General features: G+C 38.8%; 1 protein-coding gene across 1 annotated transcript in view; it reads right to left on the bottom strand.

The window, feature by feature from the left end:
• ATF6 (activating transcription factor 6) overlaps positions 1–16,244 on the bottom strand; it is an 86,473-nt gene that overhangs the window by 51,679 nt on the left and 18,550 nt on the right. Inside the window, exons 10-13 of the mRNA XM_026686931.2 lie at positions 9,954–10,073; positions 3,726–3,839; positions 2,429–2,531; positions 238–296 (exon numbers count right to left, since the gene is read on the bottom strand). Of these exons, the coding sequence (XP_026542716.1) occupies positions 238–296; positions 2,429–2,531; positions 3,726–3,839; positions 9,954–10,073 (396 nt within the window). The remainder of the gene's footprint in view (positions 1–237; positions 297–2,428; positions 2,532–3,725; positions 3,840–9,953; positions 10,074–16,244) is intronic.

Raw genomic sequence — 16,244 nt, 5'->3', positions numbered from 1 at the left:
GAAAGGGGAATATTAATGTTCTTGTGTACATTTGTGAATTTTCTAGAAAAATATATCTGGCCACTGTAGGAAACAGAATACTTGACTAGATGAATCTTGAATGAAAACTGGGTTAACAGGGGATTGCCAATAAATGCATCTGACTCTTTTCAGTAAAACAATTAAATATTTCCTACATAAGGCAACATTTTAAACTATATAATATTATGCTGATGAGAAGATTCTATTTTGACTTACCCAACACTATTGTCTGTATAAGGAAGAGCCATTAGTTCAGAATTTTTTCCTGAAGAACTCTGGAGATAGAAAAAAAATGAACAAGAAAATAACTTATCACCAAATTAAATATAAAAAGTAAGTATCACTTAAAGACAACTTTGATTTAGCATTACTGAAGTTCTATAGAAGATATATCAATGTGCAGGAAAAAATATAATTTTATTTATTTTATTTAAGCGTTCAGGACTTTTTCACACAGCTCTGTGTGTGTGTGTGTGTGTGTGCACGCACACACACACACACACACACACACACACACACACACACAGAGCTGCGTGAAAAAGTCCTGCACGCTTTCAGTTTTAAGCTGTATTTACATGTTTAATCAACTTTTCACTCATAGAAACCACGCAAAATTAGTACTTCGATGAAAATTTATGTAGTCGGATTGAGATGCATAATTTTTATTAATATAACTAAAGTCTTTTAAAGGTTTTGAATGAGCTTATGTGCTAGAATAAACACAACTTGCATTTTCGAGAAGGTAGCCAATCAGCAGCGAGCTTTGGCTGACCAAACAGGCTAAATCTATGAGCCAATCAATGTAGTCATACTCTCTGACTATAAATAGGCATGAAAAGCATTGAGAAATTTAATTTAGCTCTGGCAAGCGGGCAAGGATGAAGGCCTTTGCTTTCGTAAGTACTGAGCAGCGGCATCGCATCATTGTGCTTCATGAAGAGGGTTACTCCTGTACAGAAATAACCAAGAGAGTGAAATGTCATTGCACCACAGTGAGCAGAGTTGTTGAAAAATACCAAATAATTGGTTCAGTTGATGACAGACTCCGCTCTTGGAAGACCAAGAAAGTCAACAAAAATGGCAAGATCTGGCTCTGCAACGCATTTAGAAGGCTGACATCAGATTACAAGAATTTGGGGTGAAACATGTGATGTAAAAGTGGGTACAAGCACAGTGCGTTGCAGACTGCTTGCCAAAGGGCTCAAGGGCTGCAGGGCTCGAAGTAAACCTTTGCTCACAGACGCTCACCACTCTCGTCGACGTGTGTGGGCCAAGAAATATGCAAGTTCATCTTCAGTGACGAGAGCAATTTCTACTTGACTGGGAATCAGTGCAATAAGTATGTCAGAAGATTTCCAGCTGAAGAATTTAGGTTGTACTGCCTGAATCTATCTGTGAAGCATCCATTGCATGTGATGATCTGGGGCTGTATTGCTGCTTCTGGTATTGTCGGATACAAATCATGCAGGGAATCATGAATTCCAAGCAATATGTTGAAGTCCTGGAAAAGACCATGCTTCCTTCAGCTCAGCAACTTGTAGGGAAGGACTTTTACTTCCAAGATGACAACTCCTTGTCATAAAGCCAAGTCCATCCAGCGGTGGATAGAGAAGCATGTGTTCGACTCCTGGATTGGCCAGTTCAGAGCCCGGATTTGAACCCAATTGAGAACTTGTGGGCCAAGATTGGTTACAAAATAATCAAGAAGCATCCAAAGACCAAGCAGGAGCTGACTGAATCCATTATTGCAGCCTGGCACCACATTGTCACCAAAGATCACATGTAAAGGCTTATACGGTTTATGCCGACGTGATGCCATCTAGTGATAAGCAATAAGGGCTGGCCAATTTCATATTAGTAACCATGTTTGGTTACCTAAATGGTCCTTTTCAGGGCCACAAACAATGAAAATGTTAACAAAACACTAACATGGGCCTTAGTAATTGCAACATGTATGCCACTGGGTATGCATCAGTTAGTCTGTTTTCATAGTCATTGTAGGCATACATTGTAAGCATGCAAGAAAATTCACAATCCCCATCCAAACAGCACCAAATTGTAAAAAGCGTATGCTTTTCACATAAAGACCACCAGTTTTTATTTAAATATAACAATATTTGCATAGCAGTTAGCATAAAATATCATAAAACCAATGGCCTATCCAAAAAACGCCATAAACTGTAAACCATAATCCAGAAATGCAGATATTTTTTTAAAAAAGAGTAATTTCATATTCCAGAATCACCTAAATAACAAAGGAACAGAGATAGGGACCCTGGAATACAATATCAGAATTTTGTTCATTCCCCAGGACATGCATTCTCTTTTTGATCTGGGCCCGAGGACCATATTTTTCCTCCTTCTCTTCTCCTGCTGCCATAAATTATAAATGATTCCACAAACCTACCTGGACAGTCTGCTCTTTTTGCTGCTGATTATTTGACAGCCTTCTTGATCTTGTTCTTTCTGCTTCATGTCTATGTACCCAACCTCTTAGTTCATGACTTAACCTTTACAAATAACATGAAAGTTAAACAGAATAATGGTAGGAATGAAAAAATATATTCAAGGACAACATTCTCCATAATAACTTAAAAGTACTGATTTTGAACTCATATTCAGGTTAGTCTCTTGTTTATACCCTCAAAAAAGAATCTCAGAAATAATGTCTCACTTTATCTATATCAGATTTCAATATTTGAATTTGGATCTCTTAATCAGTTTGTAGCTGCCTCGGATAGGGGAAGATTGGTAAGATATAAGTAGATTTCTTATTCCTAAATGATATTTGGAATGTACTACATAAACTCCAGAACAGCTGCCAATCAAACACATTTGCTTTGAACTATGACACTGAAATGGACATGGAGTTGCAAGCTCATCAACAAATCATCCAATAAATTGCCATCCTAACTCATTGTGTTGACTAAATATTCTGTCAATATTACAGAATTTATTTGAAATGCATAAAATGCATGAGAGGATACTTTTTAATATGGTAATTTTATTCAATATTACAATTAAAAATATAAAAATGAGAACTAAGAAAGATACAATAGAGAAAAAAATACAAAGTTCAGAAAATAGAAGTAAAAATAGAAAAGAAACAATAAGAATATACTAAGGGAAATAAAAAATAGAAATAGAAAAGAAACAATATGACTATACTAAAGAAAAAGAAATATATAAATAACTTCATCACAGTACAGTATAAACAATTATAGTAACTTGTCTTCTCTTAATATACAACACTGATCTCTTCTCATATCTGATCTTTCTATAAACAAATCCTTAAAAGCTTGTTGTTCAGTACTCATTAGCAAAAGTCCATTAAAGATTACCAGAGATAACAACATGTCTACTTTATACTTAATCAATAAACTAACTTGATATTTCTTTCTTTTACTTTTAACAATCTTGATGTCTTTAAATAATGCCCTAGAACTTGATTTCTTTTCATTTTTTTCTTTGTCCCTTGTCACAAAATTGTTCAAAACTTTAACAAGTCTCTCTTATAAATCCAATATAGGAAAATTATCCAGGTTGCTCTTTTGGCTTGTTACTTACATGTTCCTTTTAATCATTAAGACACCAGCCAGTTTCATTTATACATCCAATGAACTGAATACTGAGGAAGTCAAACATTAGGTCCTAATGCTTATCTGGCATCTAACATCTCTACTATTTATAAGCAAACAGCTTACCTGAGTGATTCTGTCCGGTTGATAAATGGCTGGCAAGGTCGGGGAGGAACATATATTATTGGTTCCTCAGTAACTACCATGAGTGCCTTGTTATCCGAAACCGATGGCTTATATCTAGGAAATAATTTTTTAAAATATTTAACATTGTACATTTTTTAAAAATAAATGTATTATACAGACAAGCAGTAAATTAAAAAAACAGAATGGCACCTGTGAAACTAATAAAATAATTCAACAAATGAAATCAAGGTAAAGGTAAAATAGATTAAAATCAAGTAGGATACAAAATCTTTTGTTCGTTCAGTAAAAACATATGGCTGAGTATAATATTTTCTTTCATAAATGATAAGATATGAACCAGTTGATATCACTGTTAAACGGATTCACTGTTGACTGAATTACCACAACAAAAGAATGTACATTAATCGCCCCACTTGGCTGTGAGGGAAATACTGAGTGAAGTCTCAAAGCTTAAGATTTTTATCACTGACTTGATTAAGAGATTTCATATCAAGTTTGGAAATGACAAAAACTGGGATGGGAGTAACACTATTGATATAAGACATAAGTTTAGAAAAATAAAATAAAGAATTGGCCTGAAAAAAAGGATGGATGTCAACAGGGAAGAGGATACAATTCTGCATCTGGATCAAAAAGGAACACATGGGGAAGGCCTATCTTGGCAATAGCACATGTGAAAAGATTCCACATACCGTTGGTACTCACAAGTTAAGTATGAAGCAGCAATGCATTATAGCTGTTAAAAAGTAAATGTTCAAGACTACTCTGCCCTGGTCAACCGCACTAAGGGCACTGTATCTAGTTCAAGGCACTATCACTTGAAAAGGATCATGACAAATAGGAACAAGTTCAGAGGAAGGCTACTAAGATGAGGGATTTCAAAACAGGCGCTATGAGGAACCTAGTTTAAAACATCTGGGTATGTTTAGCCTATAGAATAGAAAATTGGAGGGAAATATGACAGCAGTCTTCAAATACCTGAAGGACAGTCACACAAGAAGGAGTGAACTTATTCTTTATTTCTGCAGGAGGCAGGCCAAGAACCAATTGGTTAAAAAACTCTAGGGAAGTAGGTTCAGGTTACAACTTTGTGAATATACAAGGTATCAACTAGTGGAACAGGATGCTATACAAAGTGCAGAATTCTTCATGGAGATCTTCAAACAGAGCCTTTAATGTCTGTCTGTCAGAGATGCTCTAACAGATTCTACATTGTTGGAGAAGGTGATATCTGAGCCCATTTCTAACATTATGATTATGCAAAGTATGCATAATCCTTGCAGCTGAAAATCCTACAAGAGAGTTATTACTCTCCTTTCCAACTCTCTCTATTTCAAGAATCCAGCACTTGAAACTGGCAAGCAAACCAACCAACCCTGAAAAATAGATTTTGAAATGTTTTTCACTTTTACTTGAAAAGCGAGAAGTTTGGAAGAAAGAAGTATGAGCAAGGCAAGGGCAATTCCTACAGTTTACCAGAAGCAAATACACAAGTCTGAAATAACTGAGAATAACAAGACAAGGATGCAAAAGCTCAAAGGGAAGAACAAGAAAAGGCAAGAACAATGCCTGGCTAAAAAATTGGACTGAGAATCAGCCACGTGTATGACCACACAAGAATTCTTGGAACATTAGGAAGGGCAGGCTCAGTCAAACAGAACATGGGGGAATCAGAGCTGGGATTAGGTGGAACATAGTCAAGAAAAGAATGAGGCAGTGAGTGTAAAATAAATACATCACAACAGTGCAATATGAGCTCTCAGAATCAAGCATAGAAAGAAGAAGAAAAAGATGCAAAACAGATGAGGCATTAACAGAAGAGTGAGCTGACTATTCTAAACAGAAGAGTAGCTGTGGTGAAGTACTAATCCTTATCTCCACCAGCACCTGGAATCTAAGATGTAGGCCAGGGAGTAGATAGTCAAATCAAATGAACCAAAATATTATAAATTCAGCAATGAAGTAGGCTGATATTACACGTGTGAAGAAGACAGAATGGGAAATTCTATTTTTCTACCCCAAAGGGCCTCTGTTTCAGAAAGTTCAAACACAAACAATATTGGCTTTCTTTCAACGGTCATGACTGTGCATAGTTTATGATACAGAATTTTAATTGTAAAGACGTTACAAAGAGTCTCATTTTACTGCCTGATTTCAAAACATTTTCAACTATTTATGCTTTTGGCACATCTGTGGCTATCTTGGAAATGAAATTCAAACCTGTTAGGTTTGAATCACCTATTAGCTGAAAAAGCCAAATTTCAATCAGAAGATGATTAAGTGCACATTTACTTAATGCCTAAAGTACACTTCTGCAACAAGCCAACAAGAACATTTGCAAACAATCAATGGAAATCATTCTAGGCATTTGAGCCACCAGACAGCAACCACAGGCACACTTAAAAATGTCAAGATCAGAAGAGTTATACTTCTAGAAATGTTCACGTAGCCACCCAGAGGAAGGGATCTTCTTCTGAGCTGCAAGTGGAATTTGCACTCTAGTGTCACACTGATGTCTCTGGGGTAATACAGGAGTCATTGACTTACAACAATTCAGCCCCAAAATGTCTGTTGTTAAGCAAGACAGTTGTTAAGTGACTTTTGCCCTATTTTACAACTGTTCTTGCCACAGTTTTTAAGTGAATCATTATAGTTGTTAAGCTAGTAACATGGTCGCTAAGTGAATCTGGCTTCCCTACTAATTTTGTTTAACAGAAGGTCACAAAAGGTGAACAAATGACCCCAGGACACTGCAACAGTCATAAATGAGCCAGTTGCTAAGAGCCCAATTTTTGATCACATAACCACGGAGATGCTGCAACAGTCGTAAATGCTAAAAGGTGAATGTTAAGTCACCTTTTTCAGTGCTGTTGTAACTTTGAATGGTCACTAAATGAATGGTAAGTCAAGGACTACCTGAATTGCCTGAAACCAACAAAACTATTACGTTCTTGATGCTCTCTGGGCTTGGTTGCTTTCTTGCAGTCATTCCATAACCAGACTGGATAACATAATCATCCCAAGAGCTGACAGGTAATGAAATATCTGCAAAACAATCAAGCTTGAAAGAATGCCAAGAACCTGAGCTACATGTGTTCTCTCAATAGCACTGAGGGGCACCAGGAAGGGAAATGCACAGTTTAAAAAGTTTTGGATTAAGATCTTAACCAACATTTGTTGGTAGCATTCAAGTAGATATGTTAAATTTTAGTAACAATTTGTTGCAGGAACTCTGCGCTTTGATATGGCCCAAGGGCTAATCAATAAAGACATTATTATTATTAAGTAGATATGTGCATGCTTTTTTGTTGTTTTTCCTTTTCCCCCAATCATTTCTTCATTTTCCAAAAGAGTATGAGGTGATATTACTACTTCCTTATATATTCCTTCTCTGGTAAATACTCCTTGTATGGCTGTTATAACACAATTCCTTTGTATTTGTTTAATCCACACTATAATAGAGTAGTGCACAATTTCCTATCCACCAAACTTCCTTCCAGAAAGTACTTTCAATGTTTTCAATGTAATAAATTTTAAATGATTTAAAACATAAACTACCGGTAATTAATTTAATTTTATTGAAATATGGCTTAAAATTAAACAAGATTTAGTTTTCATCTTAGGCCAACTATGCTTTGAGGTATACTTCCAAATTGTCACTAAAAGTTCAAATACAGCTTTCCACCTTACAAACAGCTAAGTGCTCCTCCTGCAAGAGGTTTTGCTGGGTTCCTTTATTTTTGTAAATATGAACCCAAGTTTCACATACTCATATATAATGTAAATTCTTATGAACAGACTGCATCTTGCTTTCACCACTGTTATATCCAGTGCTGATCCTCTGTAGTATTAATGCTACTGGATTACTCTCTGTGAAGTAATGTAATAGGAGGAAACCCCTTGTTCCAAACCATTTTCTGAGCATTCCTTAGTAAGTCAGCATAGATTCACTTTCCAAGAGGAGAATTTCTTTCTTCACTTAATTAAGGTCAGTTAAATAATTAAACAATATTGTTTCTCTCTACCGCAGTATGTTACAGAAAATTCAGCCTCCAAGCCTGAGGCCTAGTCTTCTGAACTACTTTGCTCAGAACAATTTGCTCAGGCAGAGAAAGGGAAGGCTCTGGAGAAAACAAACAATAAAAGGCCTCTATATTCGGCATGCCATTCCCTTGGCAAATTAGAGCAGGATTTTCCATTGGCTTTTGGTCCATAATCAGCTTAAACTCTCTGCTAGTCCTACTAACAAAGAAAAAGCGTATTAAGATAAAAGTAAAATGAATTCCCATTCCAAAGGTATATGCCAGTAAACCTAGACTTGCCCTGAGAAGGTCTTCTTAGATCATGGCTCTAAACACCAAAAGGTGAACTGTTTTCCAGGCTATAAATTGATATGAATCTGTCTCAGCACAGAAGAAAACTCCCAATGCTTTTCCAAGTTCACTACATAGAATGCTTGCTATGTCCAAAGAAAATAATAGATTATTTTCCAGACAAAGGTTCCAGCAGTTTGAATGCCCTCCGCCCCAATGTTTGGATTTGGTTATTTGAACAAACTGCTTCAGAACAGACCTATTTGGAATGGGAAAAACCTATATCTCAGAAGATTTCAAAAGTTTCCAATAATGTTAGACTGATCCATCTGGGAAAAACAAAGTTGTTGCAGAAAAAATGAGGGAGGCAGCAAGATACTGGAACATAACTGTTTCTAAGAGATACATAAGAACTAAAATTAGAAGAGACTTTTTCTGAAATACATTTGTCCTTTTGCAGAACAAAGCATTAGAATAAGGAACAGGAGGCCCTCCTGATACTGCTGGACTCGAAGTACTTTTCCTCTGACCACTTCTATGATTGTAACCCAACAACAATTGGAAAAGCACAGAATCCAAAGCCCTACTTTATACTGAAGGTGAAGAATGAATGCTAGTTTTTGTACTTACAAACTAGTTTTCAGCCCTCAGACAAAACACAGGTAGTCCTTGACTTACAACAGTTCATTTAGTAACCATTCAAAGTTACCACAGCACTGAAAAATAGCAATAGCACTTAGACTTATATACCGCTTTATAGTGCTTTTACAGCCCTCTCTAAGCAGTTTTACAGAGTCAGCATATTGCCCCCAACAATTTGGGTCCTCGTTTTACCCACCTCAGAAGGATGGAAGGCTGAGTCAACCTTGAGCCAGGTGGGATTTGAACTGCCAAATTGCAGGCAGCTGATAGTCAGCAGAAGTGGCCTGCAGTACTGCACTATAACCACTGCGCCATCAAGGCTCCAAAAATGTGACATGACTGTTTTTCAGTTATGACATTTGCAGCATCCCCATGACCATGTGATCAAAATTCAGATGCTTGGCAACTGGTTTATATTTATGATTGTTGTGATAACATTTTGCGACCTTCTGACAAGCAAACCTAGATTCACTTAACATCTGTGAATAAGTTGATAAATTAAGTTACTAACTTATCAACTGCAGTGATTCACTTAACAACTGTGGCAAGAAAGGTTGTAAAATAGAGCAAACTCACTTAACAAATGTCTTACTTAACAACAGAAATTTTGGGTTCGACTGGGATCATAAGTCGAGGACTACGTATATTAACCAAAACACTCTCCCCTTTTTCTTTTTTTCTAGATAGCAGCAAGTTCAGATGCTCAGAGAAACCATTCAAAATCAGCAACACAATATCAAATAATATGCAACTTCATTTTATTTTAAAACTATATATTGAGCAGTTCCTGTTAAAACTTGTAGCTGCATTTTGTAGCAACTGAAGGTTCTAAACACATATTTTAGGTCTGACAAATACATACAGAATTATGGCAAGGTCAGCTTTACGTAGGATATCAATTCTGCTTAGAAAAGGCAGTACTTCTCTGTTAAATGGTGGGAACAAGAATTTCACAGCAGCACAAATACTCCCCAACTTGTAAGATCAGAGTTTGGGATCAGACACATAGCACTGATAGCCTCAGGAATAGTTGGGAAATTGTGTCTTGTTACTTTTTCAACATTTCTGAGACACAATACATGCACCAGAGACAGAGAGGAATGTTAGCAGATCAAAATAGCTTTGTATCATTAAAAAACAACCAATTATGGACCCTTAAGTAGAAATAAGTAATACGTTAGCCATTTGTTACATTTGCATATGTAGAATATTGCAAACTGGAAGACATTAAAGTATGAAGTTTTATGCTTACCCATCATTATTCTTGCCATCTGTTTCCTGAGACCTGCTTGCAGAAAATTCAAGAAGATGTCGACTTTGGTAGCTAGTGCTGGCAAGATGTTCAGCAGAATCAGGTCCCCATTCAAACCCACTGAAAGCAAGAGACACAGTAGTTTACATTCAGTACATCTTCACGTTGCATCCTGCATAAATACATGGTGGTGCACATGAAAAACCAAAATGTGAGATTTATGTACTGGTCAGGTGAGATCCACTTCAAGTGGGTGGTGTTTAAAGTAGCAGGGTACCAATCATATAAGGTTTTAAAACTCAAAGCCTAGACCCGTGATGGTGTTCCTATGGCACGCACGCTGGAAATGGCACACAGCCACTTCTGCCGGCATGCGAGAGGTCGCCCGGAAGAGCTCCATTGCCCATGCGTGTGCATTGCCAGCCTGACAGCTGATTGTCAGGTATCTGGCACACATGCAAGGAGGGTGCGGGAGACATGTGTACATGTGCAGACATGCGGGGCACATGGGGGAATTGCACGTGCATGTGCAGAGACATGCAACACGGGGGGGTTGCACACACATGCGCAGGGGGCGTGGGGGGAAGCGCACATTGCCTTCTGGGTGCTGGCACCCGAGCGCACGGGCAATTTTCTGCATGGGAACCCAAAAAGGTTAGCCACCACTGGCCTAGACTTTTAATTCTACTCAGAAGCCTCTCAGTGGCCACTCAAAGCCCTGGAGCTATGTGCGAACAGTGGCGCTTGTCTGTTAACAAGTGGGCTGCTACATTTTTGGGACCCATCAAGTAGTTTCCATAGGCAGACCTATGTAGTATAAATTGCAATAATATAACCTGGGGGAAACACGCATGTACATCACTGTTGCCAGGGCCTGACTCTCCAGAAAGGGTGTAACTGAGATACCATCTGAAAATGGGCACAGCTCTCCACGCCTCATCGGTAGCCTCCCTCTGCCTATTCAAAGGGTTGTTGTGAGTTGAGAAGGACCCCCCATGCTGTGAACTTGCTCCTTGAGGGAGAATATTATTGCTTTCAAAGTTTCCACTGGAACAAAGAGAGACCCAGGGAGAGCTCCCCTCCCCTCCTATTGTTGAACCCAGGTCAATGTTTTGAGCCCAAACTATTTCAATTAGCTGTCTTGCAGCTCAGAAAGAGGCAACATTTTGTGATTTTTATTTAAAACAACACCAAAGGCACGTAGCTAGATTAAGGCTTTGGGAGACTCATATGACTTAAGACAAAGAAGGGCTTTTTGTTTTCATTTTTGGAAGACAAAGCTGGCATTTGACCATAAGTTTTCTAGGATGTATTCACAAATGTGAACACCTTATTTAAAAATCTGTCTTATACAGAACCACAAGCATAACATGTTTCCTTTTATAAACATAGGAAAAACAATTTTAAAAGGGAATTACTTTACATTTATACCCAAGAGTACTATCATGGAGCTGAATATCTTCAAGGGCCGTGATGGCGAACCTATGGCACGCGTGCCAGAGGTGGCACACAGGGTCCTCTCTATGAGCTGTTGCCCCAGCTCAGCTCTGCCACGCATGCACATGTGCACCTCCCGCCGGCCAGCTGGTGTTCAGGTCTCTGTGGCGCATGTGCGGGGACAGGCTGCATGTGGGGGGACCTCCGGTTGTATGCATGCACAGGGGATGCGCATGCAGGCATGGGGACGCATGCATGGAATGAACGTGCACGCAAGGGGGCAGGGCCCACGCGTGGGGCACGCACACGTATTGCATTTTGGGGATGTGCATGCTTGCGCGCTTTGGGCCCTCAGTCCCGAAAAGGTTAGCCATCATTGTTCTAGGGGTAAGAATCCAACACTACAGTAGGGGGCTGGAGGCTAAAACAAAAAACAATTATTACCAACTTGCCTTCAACCGAGGACCTGTATACTGCACGAGTCAAAAAGAGGGCTGTGAAAATATTTACAGACCCCTCACGTCCCAGACATAAACTGTTTCAACTCCTTCCCTCAAAATGACGCTACAGAGCACCGCACACCAGAACAACTAGGCACAAGAACAGTTTTTCCCCCAAAAGCCATCACTCTGCTAAACAAATAATTCCCTCAACACTGTTCAGCTATTACAAAGTCTGCACTGTTAATCTTCTCATCACTCCTTATCACCCATCCCCTCCCACTTGTGATTGTAAGACTGTAACTTTGTTGCTTGTATCCTTACGATTTATATTGACTGTTTCCTAGTATGATTGATTGCTTATTGTACCCTTTGACTATCATTAAGTGTTGATTCTCGACTCCTGATGAATGTATCTTTTTTTTAATGTATACTGAGAGTATTTACACCAAGACAATTCCTTGTGTGTCCAACCACACTTGGCCAATAAAAGTATTCTATTCTATTCAAATGAAGAACAAGGAATTGGGTTTATCTAGTCTAGTGAAAAGAAAAGACCTGGATGACATTATAGAAGTCTTCCGATATTTGAGGAGCTACCACAAAGAAGAGGGGCTCAATCTATTGTCCAAAGCACCAGAAGGCAAGACAAGAAACAATGGGTGGAAACCAATCAAGGAGAGAAGCAACCTAGAACTACGGAGAAATTTCCTAACAGTGAGAACAATTAACTGGCTTGCTTTCCAAAGTTGTGGGCTCCTTCACTGGAGGTTTTTAAGAATAGACTGGACAGCCACTTGACTGGAATGATCTAGAGTCTCCTGTTTGAGCAGGGGATTGGACTAGAAGATCTCCAAGGTCCTTTCCAACTCTGTTATTCTGTTATCTGCTATTTATGGCAGCGCAAACATATTATCTATCTGTAATTCAATAGGGAGCTGCCTCTGTTTCCAGGATGACATAGCTACCGCAGCAAAAAACAAAAGGAAAGGAAAGGAACAAAGTACTTAGGAATTACAGTCCATTCAGAAAATACAGTATTCAGACCACCTTCACTTTTGTTAATTTTGTTATGTTGCAACCTGATTCTACTGTTATTGAAATTCATTTTTCTTCTCATCAGTACCCATAATGACAAAGTGAAAAAAGAAGGTATAAGAAATGTCTGTAAAGAAAAAAACCTGAAATATCACATTGGCATAAGTATTCAAACCCTTTGCAACGACATTTGAAATTTAGCTCAGGTGCCTCCCATTTCTCTTGATCATTGCTGACATGTTTCTACACCTTGATTGGAGTCGACCTGTGGTAAATTAAATTTACTGGACATGATTTGGAAAGGCACACACCTCTCTATAGAAGGCCTCACAGCTGACAATGCATACACTGCAAAAGCCATGAAGTCAAAGGAGCTGCCTGCAAAGTTTAGAGACAGGATTATGGCAAGGCAGAGATCTGGAGAAAGCTCCAATAAAATTTCTGCTGCACTGAAGTTTGCTAAGAGCACAGTGGCCTCCGTAATTCTCAAATGGAAGAAGTTTGGCACAACCAGGACTCTTCCAAGAGATGGTTGTCCAGTCAAACTGAGCAATCTAGGAAGAAGGGCCTTAAGTAAGAGAGGTCCTGAATGGAGATGGGATAGAGTTCCAGAAGGACAACCATCACTGCACCGATCTGGGCTTTATGGCAGAGTGGCTAGACCAGCGGTGTCAAACTGGCGGCCTGCAGGCTGGATGTGTCACACGCAGGCCACACTCACCCCAGCTCTGCAAAGGGAAAAATAATCACGATACATCACATGATGGCAACATGACAAGTTGAGTTTGACACCCGTGGACTAGACAGATGCCTCTCCCCAAACAAAACACATGAAAGCCCACTTGGAGTTTGCAAAAAAGCACCTGAAGGACTCTCAGACTGTGACGAACAAGATTTTCTGGTCCGATGAAACCAAGATTGAACTGACTGGCCTCAATTCTAAATGTTATATCTGGAGGAAACAGGCACCATTCATCACCTGCCCAGTATCATCCCAACAGTGAAGCACGGTGGTGGCAGCATCATGCTGTGAGGGTGGTTTTCAGCAGCAGGGATTGGGAGACTGGTCAGGGTTGAGGAAAAGCTGAATGGAGCAAAGTACGGGGGATATTCTCAATGAAAACCTGTTCCATGGCATTTAGGACCTCAGACTGGGCTGTACACGTAAGTACACATAAGCACACAGCCAAGACAACATAGGAGTGGCTTAGGGACAACTCTATGAATGTCCTAGAGTCAGAGCACTGACCTGAACCCTATTGAACATCTCTGGAGGGACCTGAATATGGTTGTCCACCAACAGCTGCCATTCAACCTGATTGAGTCTTCAGAGGATTTGCAAGAAAGAAAATCCCCCAATTCAGGTGTGCAAAGTTTGTCACGTCATACCCAAAAAGACTCAAGGCTGTTATTGCTGCAAAGGTGCTTCAACAAAATACTGAGTGAAGGGTCTGAATACCTATGCCACTGTGATATTTCAGATTTTTTTCTTTTTAATAAATGTACAGACATTTCTAAAATTTTAGAATATAAATTTAAATTCTAACATTTTAAAATTCTAAAATTCACTTTGTCATTATCGGGAACTGAGTGTGGATTAATGAGAAAAAATGAATTTCAACAACTGTAGAATCAGGCTGCAGTGTAACAAAATTGACAAAAGTGAAGGAGGTCTGAATACTTTCTCAACGCACTAATTATGCAGTTCATGGCTTGAACACACTTGCTACTTCTGACTTTGCCCTGGACATTGCACTATTTTTTTTTTATATTTTTTTTACAATTAGGAGGTGCCAAAACTGGTTTTCTACATATGGTATGGTATGGTACGGTATGGTAACTAGATTTACAAAATTCATATCCAATGTGAAGTATTAAATCAACAGAGCAAGCAATTGTTCTTGTAATCTATGAGGATAATATTTATTGCTTCAATTATTGTATGTAGACTATGTGTTATCCTCAATTTTAATTATGCACTTAATTTTAATAATGCAGTACATTGGAAAAAATATTCTTGTCCTTTAAAGAAAATGTAGTTGGAACTATTCACAAATAATTTCTTATATGGTCAAGAACCTATTGCCCCTCTTGAAATGGAACAAACCTTTTGCATGAGCCTCAAACAGGATTCCAGATTCCTAGTCAGTGACTTCATTCACCACACAAGAGAGCTCCTGACAAGAGCTGTAGTCTCTTCAGCAAGAAACTTTCTATTATGCTAAACATGGAAGTTAACTTTGAGCCAAACTTTGAGCCAAGCAGCAGAGACAATTTTCCCCCAGATACTGCACATAAAAAGTATGTTCGACTGTACTGCTACTGACATTGGCATACAGTAAAGATAACGATGACTTCCTGAAAGTCAAATTCAGCAAATCAAGGACTGACTTCAGGGCTCCTTTTGAGCTATATGGTTCACTGAGTAATGCTCAGCAATGAAATAGAATGAGTAGATTGAAAGAGGAAAAGAAGAACACAAAACCAGGAGCTTGATCAGCAACATACAAGTTTGCCCAACATCATTCAGTGCTTAGTTCTACTCTATCTTCTCTGGGCCACATATTATTTTGACAAATTGGAAGGCTATCTGTCCAGCTAGCTGAACTGGATATGATTTCTACATCTGGCTAAAAACAAGCTCTGTTTAAGTAAAAGAACCAGACAATTTAAATTGTACAGTAACTGCTTTGCTCCTGCCAACAATGATCTCATCCTAAACACATGCTAGTTATAAAAGTTTTCTAAGGACAAAACAATCCTGAATTGGGGCTGGGAAGTTTAAGCAGTTTAAATGAAAAACTGATGACACAGGCAAATGCCAGGAGAAAGATCTTTCCCTTTCCAGACAAACCTTCCACAAAAGCCTTGAAATGGACAATACCACAAAGAACTGAATTGATTATAAAAATCAATTATATTTTAACTACTAGCTGGATACCTGTGCTTCGCGATAAAACTATGTGCTCGGGCTATTCTTTCCCTTCCCATCCTCCTTTCCTCCTTTCCCTTCCTTCCTTATTCCTTTCCTTTCCATCTCTCCATCATCCTTCCATCCATCCATCCATCCAGCATATGGATGGATGGATGGATGATGGAGAGATGGATTACCAGGATTGTATTTTATTGTGTTGTAAAATACAATCCTCCAACTGTTGTCTCAATGATGCTTTTTTTCAGGAGGCAACTGAACTTTCTGGTTTTTCTTTGAAGATGTTTTGCTTCTCATCCAAGGAGCTTCTTCGGCTCTGACTGGATGGTGGGTAATAAAAATACTACAACCTTTGAGGGCAAAGTACATTCCTGTTTGGAAGTGTAGTTTGCATCCTTTTAGAGAATTGTTGAGGCAACTTGGAGGTTTGTCAGTGTCCTTGGG

Source organism: Notechis scutatus, chromosome 3 (assembly GCF_049901735.1).
Source record: "Notechis scutatus isolate UNSWTSFEM ecotype Mainland chromosome 3, rNotScu1.2, whole genome shotgun sequence".
In the NCBI taxonomy this organism is placed as follows: Eukaryota; Metazoa; Chordata; class Lepidosauria; order Squamata; family Elapidae; genus Notechis; species Notechis scutatus.
The sequence above is the reverse complement of the archived record's forward strand: the minus strand, read 5'-3'. Positions and strand labels throughout refer to the sequence as shown.